Source organism: Notechis scutatus, chromosome 2, assembly GCF_049901735.1.
Source record: "Notechis scutatus isolate UNSWTSFEM ecotype Mainland chromosome 2, rNotScu1.2, whole genome shotgun sequence".
Taxonomy (NCBI): Eukaryota; Metazoa; Chordata; class Lepidosauria; order Squamata; family Elapidae; genus Notechis; species Notechis scutatus.
In genome coordinates, this window is record NC_142010.1 from 19,264,895 (window position 1) to 19,282,991 (window position 18,097).

General features: G+C 43.2%; 1 protein-coding gene and 1 long non-coding RNA gene across 2 annotated transcripts in view; both read left to right on the top strand.

The window, feature by feature from the left end:
* Window positions 1–16,950, top strand: part of LOC148131869 (uncharacterized) — a 312,201-nt gene extending 295,251 nt beyond the window's left edge. The window contains exon 2 of the long non-coding RNA XR_015747444.1: window positions 14,890–16,950. This is a non-coding gene — a long non-coding RNA (uncharacterized LOC148131869). The remainder of the gene's footprint in view (window positions 1–14,889) is intronic.
* On the top strand, window positions 2,828–15,979 carry RPP21 (ribonuclease P subunit p21). The gene is made up of 6 exons (XM_026685896.2): window positions 2,828–3,222; window positions 6,693–6,741; window positions 8,081–8,181; window positions 9,317–9,399; window positions 11,747–11,893; window positions 14,008–15,979. The coding sequence occupies exons 2-6, from the start codon at window positions 6,694–6,696 to the stop codon at window positions 14,151–14,153; spliced, it is 525 nt and encodes a 174-aa protein (XP_026541681.2). The 5' UTR covers window positions 2,828–3,222; window position 6,693; the 3' UTR covers window positions 14,154–15,979.
* Window positions 16,951–18,097: the final 1,147 nt, after the last annotated feature.

The window sequence follows — 18,097 nt, forward strand, 5'->3', positions numbered from 1 at the left end:
CTTGGACATCGACTTCGCAATTCCCTGGCAGTTCAGAATCTGGCTTTTGAAATGGCCGCCCAGTCATAGCAGCCAAAGTTCAATATCTCTAGATTTCACTAGAGATTTCATCTACTGTCCTCACAACCTGAAACCATTTTGGAAATCTGGGCAAAGTGCCTCTTGACATGAGTGATGTCAAGTTGGCCACACCCACCCAGTCACATGACCACCCAGCCATCCCTACCCAGCTGGTCATTAGGGCAGAACCACTTGTTAAATTATTTGAATTCCACCACTGCAATTAATCTTTTAAGTTTAGCCTTGGAAATTGTATCTCCTCCTCAGATACTACTTAATAGCCATAGGAGGCATGGCTGGAATGGGTGGTGCTGAAAATTTTGAACCTTTTATGGGCTCAAGGTGGGATTAAATATAATATTGGTGCTTTAGCAAAGGCTTAAGGTATCCATGTCACTCCCTAACTTCACCTGTGTTACATGGACCCATATTTCAGGGAGATTAGGATTTTAAGCCCCTAAAAAGGGGTTTGCAAACAATCTTATCTTTTTAGGACAATTTTATTTGTTAATTTATAGAACCTGATGAACCTTTGGCTTTCAAACTCAAATATGTGTTTTGTTGTGCAATAAAATTGGAAGTTGCTATTCTGACCAAGGCTTCCTGAGACTGTAATTAATCACACGCTTAGCCCAAACAATCCTCTTTTTATTTCAATCCTCTGTTCATTCCCAGCCTGTAATGAGTCCCAAACAGTCTCTTGAGATAAGCACCCACCTTTATCTCCTTTGAATTGCTGCCAACAACTAAAGTGCCAAATTAACTGTAAAAAGCCAAACTGAGTACAAAGTCTGCACAGTTTCAAGGTTTAATCTGAACAGAGCGAACAAAGTTGCTTCCTGCAAAGGTTCCTTTCTCCTGTCCCTTTGCTCCTCCTTTATATCTTATGGGAGGGGCAATCACCTCCAAACCTTACTCTTGAGTCGCTCCTTTTGTCTTAACTCTTCTTGCCTTCTGGCAGCTCTGCGCATGCACACACTGGGAACAGGCTCCCCTTGTTCCTCTGCCTTGCTGCTGTCAGATTCTAGAGGCTCCAGAGTGAGCACATAACTCCCAGATGGCCCTGGCCCCATCTCTGTATCGGATGCAGGACCCTTATCTGAGTCCTCCCTAGACTCCTGGACTGGCCCTGTGATGATCCAGGGTGGGATACAAAACAAACACAGTCATAGAAAACAGGTCAAGCCCCTTTTATTCCTTCACTTTGCTTCCAAGCTCCAAATATTCTTGATGGAAGACAAAAAACTCCCACACAAACAGTTACAAGAAGAAGGAAAAAAGCAACACAAACCAGGCAAGATAAGGGCTGGAGGCCGTCCACAGATAACACACACTGGGAAGGATGCCAAACTCAGAGAGGAACCATAAACTAGAGATATTTCCATGCTTTATTTCCAGAGTTTGCCCATACGCATGTCCGTCATCTTATTCAGTTGTCACAGCTGCAGCCCATGAAGAGGATCAAGGCCCTCCCCTCTAGAGGAGACCACGTCTCTTCCTTATCCTCTCCTCCCTGTGTGCCCTAGGATGGAGAGGGGATGGGCCTGGGTCCTCCTCTGACTGCTCAGCCGGCCTCTGCCCTTCCCCAGCCTCTTCCACAACCTCCAGAGTCACACTTCCACTCCCTGTGGGCTGTTCCTCCTCTGACTCAGAGTCAGTCTCCACCAGGGGCATGACAGGCCCATGTTCCTCCCCACTACCTGATTCTGCTGCAGTCTCCCCAGGCTGCTGGCAGACCACAACAGTTGCATTTTCAGTAAGCATCAGATAATCTATTTCAACACAGCACTTTTTTGTTAAGGAAGTCAAATCCCCCCAAGTCTGCAGAAGCCGATCTGCCATGTTTTTGTGACTAAAAATATGCTTTTATCTCTAAAGTTACCAGAGTATAAACTCACAGAAGGGACCACTGTGAAAAAGGTATTTTTTAAAAAAAAATGTAAAAGTTTTAGGAGAGGCTGATCTTTCTTCTAATTTAAGAAAAATGTGTAGGTCGCTTGAAATTCCACTTTTAAAACCAAATTACCCCACAATATTTTTTTCCCCTGTCACTTGCTTTGCTTAGCAATGGAAATTTTGGTCCCAACTGTGGTAATAATAAGTCGAGGTCTGCCTGTAGCATAAACCTAAGCCACTTATAGAAGTTTAGAGGCTTCCAGAGGAAGAACTGATGGACCGAAGACAGCACCGCCAAAAGGAAAGCCAATGGCCATGGCAAAGAACTAAGAGCCAGGGAGTAGATCGGCTTTTTGGTCTTTTCTGCCGCCCTCACCACTCTGTGCCACCGCCTTCCTCTCCGAAGCGGTAACGCTTCCACACCAGACTGCCATGCAAAATAGGACAAACTAGTCCTGAAACCTTGTTAAGAAACCTGGAGGGGCTCCTTCCAGGTTGTCACCAGGTGTCAACGCTGACTCGAAGGCACCCTCGCACGAGCCAGATTTAATTAATGCATTCTTCGTGCGGCGCTCTGCCGTGCAAAATTCAGAGCCGAAACAGAAAGATCCGAGGGTTTTGTTTTGTTTTGTTTTGTTTGCTTTTAATCGATTCCCTTTTCTGGGCTTTGCATTAAGTTAGCAGAACATGGTTGTTGTTTTTCCTACGAGGAAAACTACAGGGCATGCGCAACTAAGCCAGTACCCCAAAGCCCTTTCTTGTTTCGCACCCGAACGCTGCCTCCTCCCTGTTGTAGTTCAATTCAATGGAATGAAAAAAGGCACTACATTTCCCAGAGGCCTTTGTGCCACGAAACCGGGGGAAAAAAATGCACTGCGGTAGCTTCGTTTACTAAGTGCGACGGACTTTGGAGAGGCTCTTTGCGCGGAATTAAAAAGGTTTTATGGTACTTTAATTAGTTAGATCAGTGCAATCACAGCACCTGAGCTTCAGCCGAGAAGGGTGAAGACGGATGTGGGTCATCAAAGGCTAAGCCCAAGGAAGGAATATTAATAATAGCCTTGTGTTATCTTGGCTACTTTTCTTTATATATTTTTATGGAGTACGCAGGAATTGCAGAGGATTCCTTAGTAGGGTTTTGCTTTGCTTTGTTTCTGTAACCATCAGGTTCCTTCCTCTTTCCACGATCAAGAGTTCATCCGCTGCCTGCTAAAAGAGGGCGCTTGAGCAAGGAAAAGAAGAAAGCTAGTCTTCCAGATCACACAGGTGAGTGAATGGAAATGAATGGTCCGAATTCATAGCCTTTTGCCACCCATGAAATTGCACGTTTTATATATAGGGCTGGGGAGAAGGCTGGCATTGGGATGGGTGCAAATGTCGATAAGAAGGCTCAGGACAGCATTGTGAAAAACAAAGTCTATGGGTGGGAAGGCACACTGACATATATCTTGCACATTAAGGGGTGTGCATAAGTGCACCATCGTGCCTCCCGTCCCTGTCCTATTGTCCCCATTTAATCGTACCTATTTCCTGTATTCTTACTCATGTTTATACTTATACCTATTATCTTGTAAGCGATTGACAAATAAAATAAAATAAATAAATCTAAGAGCCAGTGGTGGGATTCAAATTTTTTTTACTACTGGTTCTGTGGGCAGGGCTTGGTGGGCATGGCAGGGGAAGAAGACTGCAAAATCCCCATTCCCTCCCCACCCCACTAACCTGCTTTCCAGCTCCGTTCTCCTGTTCAGGGCAACAAAAGAAGACCCAGCCAATCAGCTGGGACTCGGGAGGCAGAGAATAGATGGGGGCAGGGCCAGTCAGAGGTGGTATTCTGAACTACTTAAAATTTCCACTACTGGTTCTCCAGAACTGGCCAGAACCTGCTGAATGCCACCTCTGCTAAGATCCCTTTAGGTTGGAGAACCAAGTTGCATTGTAGCAATGTCTCTATTTTACTTTTTTTTTCTTGCCACCTCCTTCCAAAATTAATGGAACTAATGGATTGTAACAATTTAGGGGGGGCGGGTGGGAATGTAGCATCCTTTAATTTTGCTTTTCAAAATCTAGGGAAGAGGGGAACTGAGAGAAACAAAGCGATGTGATGTTATGCTGGCTAGGGCAATTGTGGGAGTTTAAGATCCACACATCTTAAAAGTTGCTGGGGTTGGATGAGTGAGTCACTCACGTTTCTGACACGTGTACAACATTGCTGGAGGTGTTTGCACTTGTTAGAAATGTGTTTTGAAGTGCAGTTTGAGGTGCCCCCCCTCCGGGCCATGGCCTGGTACCCGGTCGCAAGTGGCTGGCAAGCGGGTGAAGCTACATTTGCACAAGTGAAGCTTCGTGCACAAGCACAACTTGCACAGAACCATCCCCTCTCTCCCCCCCTCCCTCCCTGCCACTGCCGCCGCTGTTGCCACCACTATAGTGCACCACGGTGCACAGAGCCGGAAAGGTTAGGGACCACTGCCCTGCATGGTATCAAAAAAGACTTAAGATTTTTCTAAACAGGCCTATCAATCAATCATAGAATCATAGGGCTGGAAGGGACCTTGGAGGTCTTCTAGTCCAACCCTCTTCCCCCAAGGCAGGAGTCCTTATTCCATCCTGGAGAAATGGTGATCCAATCTTGAAAACCTCTTAACAATGGAGCACCCATAACTCCAGGAGGCAAGCTATGCCACTAACTAATTATTCTCACTGTTTGGGAAATTTCTCCTTGGTTCCAAGTTGGATCTCTCTCTGACAAGCTTCCACCCACTGCTTCTTGTCCTGTCCTCGGATGCTGTCATGCCCCTGGTGGAGACTGACTCTGAGGGAGAGGAGGAACAGCCAACAGGGAGTGGAAGTGTGGCTCCAGAAGTTGTGGAGGAGGCTGAGGAAGGGCAGAGGCCGGCTGAGCAGTCAGAGGAGGACCCAGGCCCATCCCCTATCCATCCTAGGGCACGCAGGGAGGAGAGGGCCATGATCCTCTTCATGGGTTGCAGGTGTGAGATCTGCATAAGAGTTTGGACCTGCGTGCTAACGAACGCTGGGGACAAATTAGTGTTTTATTCCTAGATGAGGTTTATCTTGGTTGGCGTTCTTCCAACAAACTGTACCTGGTTATCTTCTTGAAGTTTGTAATTAATTATCCTGGTCTGTCGTGGAACTTTCTTCAGTGGGGTTTGTTTTTGGTTTTTGCTTCGTTATCTGCTCTTTGATTTTGAACTGTATTTCTTTCGTTTGGAATATTATTTTGAAGATAGTTTAATCTCCAACTGTGAACAATTGAACAGTGAAGCCAAGTTGAGGCATTAAAGGACCTTTATTTACGTTTTGGTTTTTATTATATTTGTGGTACACTCCGGGTCATCACAGATGCCTTGGAGAATAAATCGACCGCCTCTTCCCTGTGAACGATGCTTCAAGTATTGAAAGACAGCTATCATATTACTCGCATTGTCACATTGGCGTCACGTGGCATATCGGGACTTTTTCCCCCTTCGCTAAACCGGGCGTGGGCGTGGCCAGCACATGATGCATCTGGCCCACAGGCGGAGAATTTGACAGCCCTGCCCTAAGGCATACGCCTTCTTTCGTTAAGCTAAACATACCTAATTCCTTAGGTGTGCATCATACGGTTTAGCCTCCAGATCCATTGTCATTTTCGCTGCTCTTTGCACTCTTTCTTAGCATCTTTTTTGTATTGTGATGGCCAGAACTGGATGCAATGTGGCCGCACTAGTGCAGAATAGAGCAGCAGTATCACTTCTTGTGATCTTGATGTTATTCTTCTTTTGACGCAGCCTAGGACTGCATTGGCTCTTTTTTGACAGCTGCAGGACACCGGTGGCTCATATTTTATTCCACCAGGCCACCTAGATTCTTTTCACTATTGTTGAGCTATGCACTGCCCAATATGTTCCTGTGCATATGTGCAGGACCTTCCTTTTCTCACCACTGAACTGCATCTTGTTGGATAGGATCCAATGCTGAAGTCTGGCAAGATGTGTCTGAATTTTGAATCTGTCTTCCAGAGTGTTAGCAATTCCTTCCAGCTTTGTGTCATCCACAAATCTAATGATCTCCTCTTCTATCCTGTCATCTAGATCTTGTATGAAAATGTTGAAGAGCGCTTGGTTTGTCTGTTTCTCTGTCTGTCTCTCTCTCCCTCTCTATCTGTCTGTCTGTCTGTCTTGTCTTGTCTGTCTGTCTATCTATCTATCTATCTGGCTCCCCTGCTAAAGAAGAGTTTGAGACAAGGCTGACCCCCTTCTCTCACAGAAACTACTAAAATTTGGACTTATCTCAAAGGACTTTGGGATCAATAACACCAAAATGAATTACTGTAATGTATCATATTAATACAGTTTTGTATCTGTTACCTTTGCCTTATTTGTATTATATTCTGTAATTGCATAGAGTCTGTTAAGGATTAAGATGGGGATAAATCTCAAAAATAAATAAACAAAATTGTCAAATCCAGATAGCTACATGGTAGCATATAGAAAGCTTTGAAATGTTTGACACTTGGAATCCTTTGACCCCTTAGTGGTTATCCAAAGTTTTACTGGATCAAAAAAGATCAGGGCCTCTGATATTATGATACCCTTTGAACTCTAAGAATCCAATCCATATAAGCAAAACTTCTTTAAAAAATTACTGTTCAATAGCCCTTTTTTGCATGCCGTCAGTTGTTTTGTCACTTAAACAATTTAAGATAATCTTTATCTCTTCATTGTTTTTACCAGCATGATAAAGGACAAAGAAGCCTTTCAGAGACTGAATTTCCTCTATCAGGTGAGGAGAATTTCCCGGCATAAGAATTAATTTCGCTGGGCTGTTTAAAATGGAGGTTGTAATGCAGAGGTGGGCAACTATGGCCCCTTTATGACTTGTGGACTTCAACTCCCAAAATTCCTGAGCTAGCATGGCTTGCTCAGGAATTCTGGGAGTTGAAGTCCATAATTCATAAAAGGGCCATAGTTGCCCACCCCTGTTGTAATGGGAAGTGACTTTAGCTATGCCTCCGTTTCCAGTTTGCTCACAAATGCATGTGAAGTTCATGTTTTTCTCATGGGTACAGTCAGAAAGACAAGTCCTTTAAAAGCACAGCATGGTTTCTGGAATTTTTTCCAACCACTTTCCCAACAGTGCTTATTGGAGGTGTCTTATTTTCCCCCCTGTAATACAATTGCTCATGTATGCGTGCGTGCCCATGTTCCTACTCTTGAAATGTGGTACACCTACATGTGTTTATATGTGTGCATATTCTCCCTAGAATTAAATCAGGGCATGTACCTATGTAACTAACTCTGCCTTAGTTGCTTGGATTTACTGCATGTTCCTGCTGAATGCAGTATATGTGAACTGGGAAGCATAGAGTGGGCTGCGTATATATCAGGCTTGATCACAGGGCCAAGAGGGAGGAAGGGTTAAGAATGGAGCAGTTGACAGAATTCTATAGGATTGTAGTGGGGTATTTTTTCTTCTGGATCCTAAACTTGGCTTTCCAACTTCTCCCACCTCCCATCTCACGACAGATTTGATCCTGTTTTCACATAATGATCCTTGAAGATGTGTGGATTTTCAACTCCCAGAATTTTCTAGCCAATAAACCAGAGTATTCTTCAAAATTCCAGATAATCAATAATCAATCACCAAAAGGAAGTACCTAATCCTGACTTGCTCTGGAAAGCAATCAACTATGGGGCTCATTTGACTTTCATGAAAGTTTGTCCACAATACAGAGTCATAATGGGGAAATAATGAATGTCACCCTCCCCAAAGTAGGAATCACCAAGGATGAGTCACATGCCCAGGTAGTAAGAATCAAGGAAGACCTTTTTAAAGGCACAATCTTTCAGGATCTGGCCAATTAATGTCTTGCAATGAAATAAGACACCTCCTTCCTTTAGTGATCACATTATGCTACTCGAGCTCTGACATCTGACCCAAGAAAATTGACGTAGCTTTTAAGATGCGCTAAGATTCTTCACATGTTTTACAACCAAGGCCTTAATAGGATCAGGATGATTCTCCATAAGATCCCTTTGTTATGAGGCAATTGGACTGTGTAGGATGCCTTTAGCCTAGATATCTCTGGGAGGTGATAAGGATGTTTCTCTTTCTTACACAGGCAGCACATTGTGTGCTCGCCCAAAACCCAAATAACCAAGAGTTGGCTCGTTTCTACTGTCACACCCAAAACAACATCAGCCGGCGGCTCGTCTTGAGACAGTGAGTAGCCATCTTTTGGGGAAGACAGTTACAAGCAGGGTCTAAAACCTCTAATTTCTAGGGTTAAGATACCGTTTCCAGCCCAACAATAAATTGAACCTTTTTCTTCCCATTTTTAAACTTATTTTCTTCCTGTTGCCCATTTTTCCCCTAAAAATCTACTTGTGGTCTGAATTATTAATGAATTATTAATGCTTTATTTAGTCTCATGTTCTTTATGGGGAACATTTTGTAATTATTAACAATGCATCCATATTTAGGAGTGAGATTGGGGGTTGGTGAGATTTCAGTAAATAGAGCTATAAAGTCTGTACTTTATAATTTGTGTGTACTTTTGAAAATGCCAGTTTTACTACTATCATACAGGTAAATTCATGGCTGCCTTGAGATTTCAATCAACTTGACATACAGTTTCTGCACTTAACTGCTCCAATATAGAAGTCACATTGCTTTTTCCCAGTCAGCCTTTTCTCAACTCCTCTTCTTTTGACTCTCTTCTTTTACTGTTTTCTAAATTTGGCATTATGGGTCAAAACTGAAATTGATTGGATTGAGCTTGGTATTTCCCAGCCTGGCAACTTTAGGGTGTTTGGACTTCAACTCCCAGAGTTCCCTAGCCTGTAGGAGAAGCTGAACTCCATACCTCTTAAAATTGATGAGTTTGGGCAAACAATGTTTTAGAACAGGCATCTCCAAGTGTTAGGACTTGTGAACTTCAACCTCCAGAATTCCTCAGGCAGCCATGCTGTCTGGGGAATTCTGGGAGTTGAAGTCCACAAGTCTTAAAGTTGCCCAGTTTGGAGACCTCTGGTTTAGAAGAGCTGGGTGGTTTTTGGTTGCTATCTCACTTTGGCCATGTACTCAGCGATCCTGTTCATACCTCTCATTATAGCACAACTTTTCTAACCAAAATGTTACGTTTGGCTAGGTTCATATATTGCAGTGAGCCACAAGGAAACTCACATATCCCATTAAGGCAAAAACTAGATTCTTCCCTAACCAAAACCACATTATAGCTTAGTTTGACATGAACACCCTGTCAGTGTGTGGTTGGCTATAAAGAGTATGGATAGCCTTCAGTGAACAAGGGTAATTGAGTGCTGCAAATTCATTGATCACCTGATTTTGTATGCAGGGACCCTTCTGTGAAGAGGACCATCTGCAAATCCTGCTTCTCTCTCCTCATTCCTGGAGTCAGCTCAACTGTTCGCCAAAGAAGTCAGTATTATATTCTTTTCCTCCTCTTTTGCAGAGCTGCCTGGATGCTCTTTGGTGTTATTCTTGCTCTAGAATCTGATATGGTTGATGTCTCCCCACCCACCGTTGGGGTAAATGGATGCTAGGGTTGAGGTGGAGAAGAGGGTCTCTGGGATGGGTGGTGGAGAGGAACTACCTGCATTTCCCACTTGGAATTCTCTCTTTTTACCCAGTGGCCACAAAGCCAAAGTCTTTGCTTGTAGTTTCATATTTCAACTCCACAGCATTATAATGCTAAAAAAAGGTGATGGCTGGAAAACCTCCCCATTGTTCTTTTTCTTCAAAGCCAACCTTTTTGTTTCACAAATTGTTCACATTCTGTTTCTAGTGTGATAGGTTTGCAAGGCCGGCGCGTTGTGCAACAAGGTCACATAGTGTAAGTCACGATTGGGACTGGGTTAGGAATTTCTGTCCACACTGTGAGTTGTGTTGGGGGAAGGTGTGTGCACGAAGGGAGGGTCAGCCAATCTCATTGTACACATGTTGTACTTGGACAATAAAGGTAATAATAATAATAAAAAGGGGGCCTTTCACACATCTTTGCCAATTTTTTAGTTTGCTTGTATTCTTTCTCAGTTCTGAAGCAGGAGGAGCCATTATAAATCTTATCTTTTCTATATACTTATTTATAATTCTAATAACATAATAATTTCAAAAAAAAATAGAACAGTCCCAGAGTCATCAATCAATCCAAGCCAAGGCAAAGTTCTCACTTTCTCTTCCTGGGGTAGTATCAATCAAAAAAAGAAAGTCCAAATCTGTATCTTAAAGCCTTATTGCAATATATTTCAGTCTTCAAATCCTTAAGGAATCTCCTCCAACAAAATCTTAACATATAAATATTTTTTAGTCCTCTCCCTTCCCACTTATCACTTAAAGCCAGTTTTTACCTGAAAAGACAGGTTTCTTAATATCCACTTGTTAATTCCGTAGGGAAGGAGAGTAAACTTTCCTTTCAGCACCTCCAAATTGCCGCTTATTTTCTCTTCTGGAAGGTATCATTCAAAAAGCCATAATTTCCAGGAATTTCGTTAAATATGTCTTAGAGTCCTGGGAACCAAGAAAAACTTTCTCTTTTCAAAGGCTTTCTCCTCTTCCTCCTGCGCATTCTTACCCGGCTGCCAGCTTCTTTGTGGCGGCCATTGCAGACCGCCGCTACACCGTCTTGGGAAAAGGGGGTTCTGCCGGCCGGGAAGGGGGTCTGCAACACCCCAAACCCCTCTCCGGATCCCCCTATCTTCAGCCACCCTGCAGGGCAGCCTTAGCTCCAAACCCGTCCGGATCGGAGCACCAAAACGGCTAGCGCAGCAGGGATCGCGCAATATCGCGAATCCCTGCCGCTGCGGCCGACAAACCGGAAGATCTGTACGTGCCTGTTCTAAAACATATTATGCAGTCTTTTTGATGTAGAATCCATGAAATGACATTGCCAAGGAAAGTTAGGGAGCTTGACTAGTTGATTTGGTAACAGGTAGTCCTTGACTTATGACTACAATTGAGCCCAAAATCTCTGTTGCTAAGGAAAGCATTTGTTCCATTTTACAACCTTTCTTGACACAGCTGTTGAGTGAATTACTGCAGTTGTTAGTTAACACGATTGTTAAGTGAATCTGGCTCTCGCATTGACTTTTCTTGTCAGAAGGTGGCACCAGGGGATCACATAATTTTGGGACCCTTGTCAAAAATACATGCCAGTTGCCAAATATTTGAATTTTGATCATGTGACCATGGGGTCATTGCAACGGTTATAAGTATGGAAAACAGTCCTAAGTCTCTTTTTTTCAGTGGCTTTGTAACTTTGAACAGTCACTAAACGAATGGTTGTAAGTCAGGGACTACGTGTAAGTTTGGGGAATCCTGGTAGTCCTCGATTTATAACCGCAGTTAAACCCAAAATTTATGTTGTTAAGTGAGAACTTGGTTAAGTTGAGTTTTGCCCCATTTTATAACTTTTCTCGCCGCTTTTGTTAAGTGAATCATTGCAGTTGTCAAATTAGTCATGTGGTCGTTAAGCAAATCTGGCTTCCCCATTGACTTGGTTTGTCATGAAGGTTGCCAAAGGGGATCACATGACCCCGGGATTGCAACCATCACAAATGTGAGTCAGTGGTCAAGCCTCCAAATGTAAATCATGTGATGCTGCAACAGTTGTAAGTGTGTAAAACGGTCTTAAAGTCACTTTTTTCGGTGCCGTTGTAACTTCAAACGGTCACTAAGTGAACTGTTGTGGGAACTCTAGTGGGAAGGGAGGGCAAGCCTTCTGTTCCAGGTCCCTTTCGGTGACTCATTCTTCCATGTTTCCAACCAGGGCGCCGTCATCAACGTTGGACTGTTGTGCGGTGCCTGAACTGTGGCCTAAGCAAGCGTTTCCTGAGTAAGCCTGACTACAAGTTGTGGTCGGAGCAGCCTGAGGCGTTGCTGGAGAACCAGGCGCCAGCCGGTGCAGGCACCAAAGGTAAACCAATGCAGGGAAGGCTCTGGAAAGAGAAAAAGCTGCTGGGAATGGAGGGAAAAGGTCATGGTTGCTTTGTGCCTGAAGGTCCCTCTTGAGCAACCTCGGTTGCCTCAGAGCTGAACCCGCCATCTCAGTTGCAACAGCAAAGGTTTGTGGTGAACAGGATGTTGAGGCAAATTTGACAGAAGAGAGGCTTTTCAAAATTTATCATATGTTTGGAGGAGCAATTCCTCTCTTTATGTGAAATTTATTTCAGTACTTATTTATTTTCCCTGTTGGCTTTCAGCAACTAGGCCTGGAAGGAACTAAAAAAAACAGTTTGGTATCATGGTTAAGGCACATGAGAGTGAGAAAATGTGATCTTCAGTCTGGCCTTAGGCACAAAGCCAGCAAGGTGTCCTTGGGACAGTCATTGTCTCAACTTTTGGAAGAACCGGTTGTTTTTTTTGTGGTATGGAGACAATAACTTGGTCCTTAACACCAATAAGACCAAGGAGCTTATGGTGGGCTATGGAAGGAATAGATCAGACGTCTATGGAGACCGAATGGAGCAAGGGGCCAGTTTTAAGTTTCTGGGTGTTACCATAAAAGAGGACCTGACCTGGGGTGCTCACATTGTAGCACTGGTCAAAAGGGCCCAGCAGAGATTATACTACCTGAGACTTCTCAGGAAACAACAACTGAATGAAAAACTGCTGGTGACCTGCTACCGCTGCACCACAGAGAGTATCTTAACTTACTGCACCTCTGTATGGTTTGCCAGTTGCACAATGGCAGATAGGACAGCACTTCAGAGGGTTAACGTCATTGCCCAGAAGATCATTGGTTGCCCTCTCCCCTCTCTGGAAGAGCTTTATAGCTCCCGCTGCCTTAAGAAAGTTCAAAACATTCTCAAAGATCCATCTCATCCTGGGCACCTTTTTTTTTTTTAACTATTACCATCTGGCAGACGGTACAGAATAATAAAAACAAGGACAAATAGTCTGAAAAACATCTTCTATCCCAGAGCAGTAACTATATTGAATTCTACTATAGAGTGCAATATTAATATATACTAATATTAATGCAATATCAGGGGTTTTCAGTTCAATTGTATAGAATGCGAAGGATATGTGTTTGCGTTTTATTTTTATAGTTACAATGTACACTGAAGGTGGCGTTTAATTTCTTTGTACGAGGTGCAATGACAATAAACTAAACTGAAGAAGAAGAAGAAGAAAGCAAGGGGTAACTACTTCTGAAAAACCTTGCCAAGAGAATTGCAAGACCTTGTCTGGTCACAATGAGTCAACCGGTGACTCACACAAAAAAGTGTGGAAGGAACTCAGAAAATAAATTTAGGGAGGACATGCAGCCTGATCTTAAGGGGCCCGTTCCTACTGTTGAATAAGATTACACTGTTCTCTACTGACTGTGTTTACTAGTTCTATTGAATTTTATTTGCTGAAGGGCAGGGGTGGGGAACCATAGCCTGATAGATTTCAAAGACCAGTCATTGGGCAGGGTGCCAAGATGTCTGACTACATATGTAGCATTTATTCCTTATGTACCATTTTTACAAGCAAGGAAGAGTAGCATAGATACAGTATTTGGATTGGAGAATAGATACCACATGAAACCTCCCAGCCACATCCTTAAGACTAGTGGTGATGTTAGTAAATGAGATCATCTACTGTATAAGTCCGGGACTTTCCACCTTCATCAAAATACACCTAAGAAACGAGATCATGCAAGTAGCAAAAGAGGCCCATATAGGCATCAGACACTGCAGTTTGCTGCTAGCGTTAGCGCCATCTATAGGATCTCAACTGCTACTACAAATTAGTATAACAATAGCCAGCATAAATGCCACTTAGCCGTCCTGTATTAGCCATAAAGTCTGGTCAAAAGAACATAATTTTGCTGTAAACAAATCCTAGATGGTCTGTAGTTTCTTGTTCTAGATTAGCCAGAGAAATGATTTGAGTTGGAACTGGGAGAAAGGAGAGGAATTACAAAAAATAAAGAGAAGGGACAATTTACATAGAATTAAGGCAAGAGAAGGGCAGGTAGCTGTTTAGCAACTGGCATCCACAGACTTCTCTTGAAACCTTCTCCTTGTGTCCCATTTTTAGGCCAGACCCCCAATCCAGCACAAGAGCCACACAAGGCCTCCCAAATGAAAAAGGCAACAGTCCCGAGTTCAAGTCTGTGCAGCAGTCTTACCTCTGAGGAGATCACAATGGGCGCCCAATTAATGGGAGCAAAGAGTGGGAAGTGACATCTGCCTTGGGATTGTTCCATTTCCAGACAGGCAAGCAGCTGTAGCCCAGGAGTGAATCCCCTGCCTTGGATGGAAGAAGGCAGCAAGATGACATTCAGGAGAAGAGAAAGTCAAGAAACGTTCTTTCCAAAAGTTCATCTTGCTACTTGAAGAACTTCAATGAGTTGGTGATCTTAATTTTAGGATAAAGTTGGCATTTTTGCTAATCTCTTGCTATTTGGCATTTTATGGGTTTTTTAAAGTTTTAATATGACTGTTTTTGACATGTTAATTGTTTCATTTTTTCTGGCTGCCCAATGCTGAAGTCGCTTCTGGCAAGATGGGTAGCCATACATAATGTAATGACCCAGGGCATGGCACAAAGGCAATACAGTCACATAAGTAAGAAAAGTCCCTTTAATACCTCCAACTTTGCCCCCAATGTCCAGTTACCTTCGGCTGGAGAAAAAAACACTCCCCAAAACAGTCTTTAAATGGAGGAAATTCAGTCTGAAAACAAAGTACATATAAATTGTAAATAAAAATCCACACAAACCATGCTGCAGCAATTAACTGGACAGGGCAGGAGAAGGAATTGCAGACTTCAAAGTCCAACAAAACACACACATTTAGGAAGATGCCAGGAACCCAGATAAGCCTTGAAAACAAAAGATAACTCACAATTTTCTTCCAGCAAGTTGCTGTGTGCAATCTCCCTTTTTAAACACCGTGTTCCCAGCTGCAGCTAATGAAGGGAAGGCACACAACTCACATTGTTCCCTTCTCCATTCGTCCCTGCATGTCCTAGGATGAAGAGGAGGTGAGCCTGGATCTTCCTCTGAATTCCTTCCCCCTTGCTCTACCTCTGCCCTGCCCTGCCCAGCCAGACTTTGCCCTTCCTCAGTTTCTTCCACAGCCAACGGAGCCCACTCCCACTCCCTGTCAGCTGTTCACCCCCCCACCCCCCGAGTCAGATTCCAACAGGGGCATGACACATAATTTAATAAATGTACACTGTACAACTAGAGCAGGGGTGTCAAACTCAAGGCCTAGGGACTGGTCCAGCCCATGGGGTGCTTAGATCTAGACCATGGGGAAACAGCGAAGGACTGGCCCACGGTGCCTCTGCCAGCGAAACAGAGCTCGAGAGGGCTGCACACAAAGCTCTGTTTTCACTGGCAGAGGGTTGCAGGAAGCTGTTGCAGCCAAAAACGGAGCTCAGAAACCCATTTTCTGTGGCAGAGCGCTCGGGACATCACAGGAGCCCCCTGACAAAAGTGACATGGAGTTGGCCATGCCTACCCTAGCCATGCCCACCCTAGTCCCGTCCCCCCCGAGGTCAAACACAACCCTGATGCAGCCCTCAATGAAATTGAGTTTGACACCCCTGAACTAACTTTTATTTATTTGTTTGTTAAATATGTTTGCCACCTATCGCTGTGGGGCTATTCTACCATCGCTGCTAAGAATGTGTGTCCCCTTTTCTATCTCTATGACTAGAGGAATCCCTCTTTTCCAACACTGCTGGTCGTGACTTCAGTTTCTGCCATTCTTTAGCTCAAGGGTCTTCAAACTTGGCAAGTTTAAGACTTGTGGACTTCAACTCCCAGAATTCCTGAGCTAATATGACTGGAGGAGGAATTCTGGGAGTTGAAGTCCACAATTCTTAAAGCTGTCAAGTGTGAAGACCCCTGCTTTAACTAGATGCACCTCAGATCTAAAGCACTGCTGATGTTCCTGTCAGAAAAAGCTTAATGAAAAAGTGACAAAGGAAATAAAGTTTCAGTCTCATATCACTTTTGTGTACCAGATAAATACAGGAAACTGGAAATAAATTTGTTTTTTTTAAAATACGTGTACAGTACTTGCATTGTGCTTTCTACCAAATTGCTCAATTTATCTTTCCGCTTTAGGGAAGTGCTAAAGCTAAAAATGTATATACCTTTGTCTAAAACTGTGAGACTGTCAACCTTTCAAGTTCAGGAAACAACAATTATTGAAATTCTACTTTTGTTGTCAGGTATAATAACAGAATTGAACGCCTGCCAGTTTCCCTTTGCAGCCTCTTCTACCATGCAGAACCAATGTGGGATTATTCTGAGTTTCTTTTATTTCTCTCCTTTCCCAAGGCTGAGGTGTCACATACTTTTATCTGCTAAAGGTTCTTGTCCTGTATTCCTTTGTCAATGTTATCTCTGCCGTAGAAACTTGGAACAATTTTATTGACTTGAAGTGGATAGATATGGATATCCAAGAAGACTTCTCTCTTTGCATAGGAAGCCAATAAATGAAATGGGATCGGCCAGTGTGCTGGGAGAAATCAAATCTGAATGTTGAAGTTTCTCAATTCCCTCTTGGTTCTGTCTTCCTTTATATACAGCCCAGCATATAATGTTATTATATTATATGCACCTCCTCAGTCTTCGATGGAAAGTCCTTTTCCTTTTTGGACTTATTTGGCATCAAATGTCAACACATAAAACGTTTTGTATACAGGTTTTATAGTTGTCAACAGAAAGGACGGGGGGAGTTTCAAAGAGCAGGCAGCAGTGTGGAATCGAAAGTACATTCCATTCATATTTTCTTCAAAGACTGATTAGCTGACTGAAGCTTCTGCCGCACAAAAAATCTAATTGGAGAGCATGATTGATAAGTCTTGGCTATGGACGTGTTTCATTGGATGATACACTCAGAGGGGTGGGGGGGAAAGCAGGATCAAGGGTGACAGTGAATTACGTATCTCAGAGTTGGCTACGCCCAGGTTAATGCCGGATATAGAATGTTAACTTCAAATAAATCCTTTTTAGTGTTGGGAGTATGGCTCGAGGCTCATGATTTAATTGGAGTAACTGCCGGAATCCTGACACCAACAAGGCCTCGTGTCTTTTCAGACACACATGTCTAACTGAGCCAGTTCTTTTTTTCTCCATCCCCTGTAATACAGTACTTCTCTTTTTCTGCACTCCAGCCGTTCCCTTTTGTGGCTGTTCCTCCTCTCAGACCTGTCTAGTTTGGGTAAGTCTCTTTTAAGGCTGGCTTCACCTTGCAACAGGCTTCGTCTTGGCTTCATGATATGCGTTATTTAATTATTTGTTATTACAGCTGTTAACTACTATACTGTCTATAATATTTTAACTAATCACATTTTGGAATACAGGCACTTAATGCTACCTGAATGTTTGCACCTTTTAAGTGTGAAAAAGGATCTCATATGCAATACAAGAAAGAAAGAAAAAATCCAGTACATTTGTTGGTTGAACAAGTAATCCATTCGTGTACAAAAGTTCTTATTCCGTCCCTTTTTCTACTTTAATCAGAGTTATTACTGCTAAACATCCTACATATACTGGTACTTCTCAACTTAGGACTACAATTGAGCCAAACATTTCTGTTGCTACATGAGACAAATGAGTTTTGTCCCATTTTACGACCTTTCTTGCCACAGTTGTTGACTGAATCACTGCAATTGCTATGTTGTAACATGGTTGTTAAGTGAATCTGGCTTCCCTATTGACTTTGCTTTAAATATAGCCATAAGACCTGTGGAAAGCGTGCCTTTCCTTCCCCAGGCATTGCCAACCTCTCCCCCCTAGTAAAAAAAAAAAAACTAGAGCAAAAACTTCATGCAATAGTAAAAAGAAGAATAGAAAAGGGGGCTGCTGTGTATTGTTTAATGGACTGCTAAATTGGCAAGATGGACTGCTAAATTGGCCACACCCACCCAGTCACATGACAACCTAGCCACGCCTGCTCACTCACATGACCAAGCCACGCCCAGCCAGCAAGCCACACCCACAGAACCGGTTAAAATTTTTGAATCCCATCCCTGCTTTGCTTCCCAGAAAGTTGCAAAAGGTGATCCCATGACCCCTGGACACTGTAACCGTCATAAATATGAGTCAGTTGCCAAACGTTTGAGTTTTGATCACACGACCTTGAGGACGCTGCAGTGATTGTAAGTG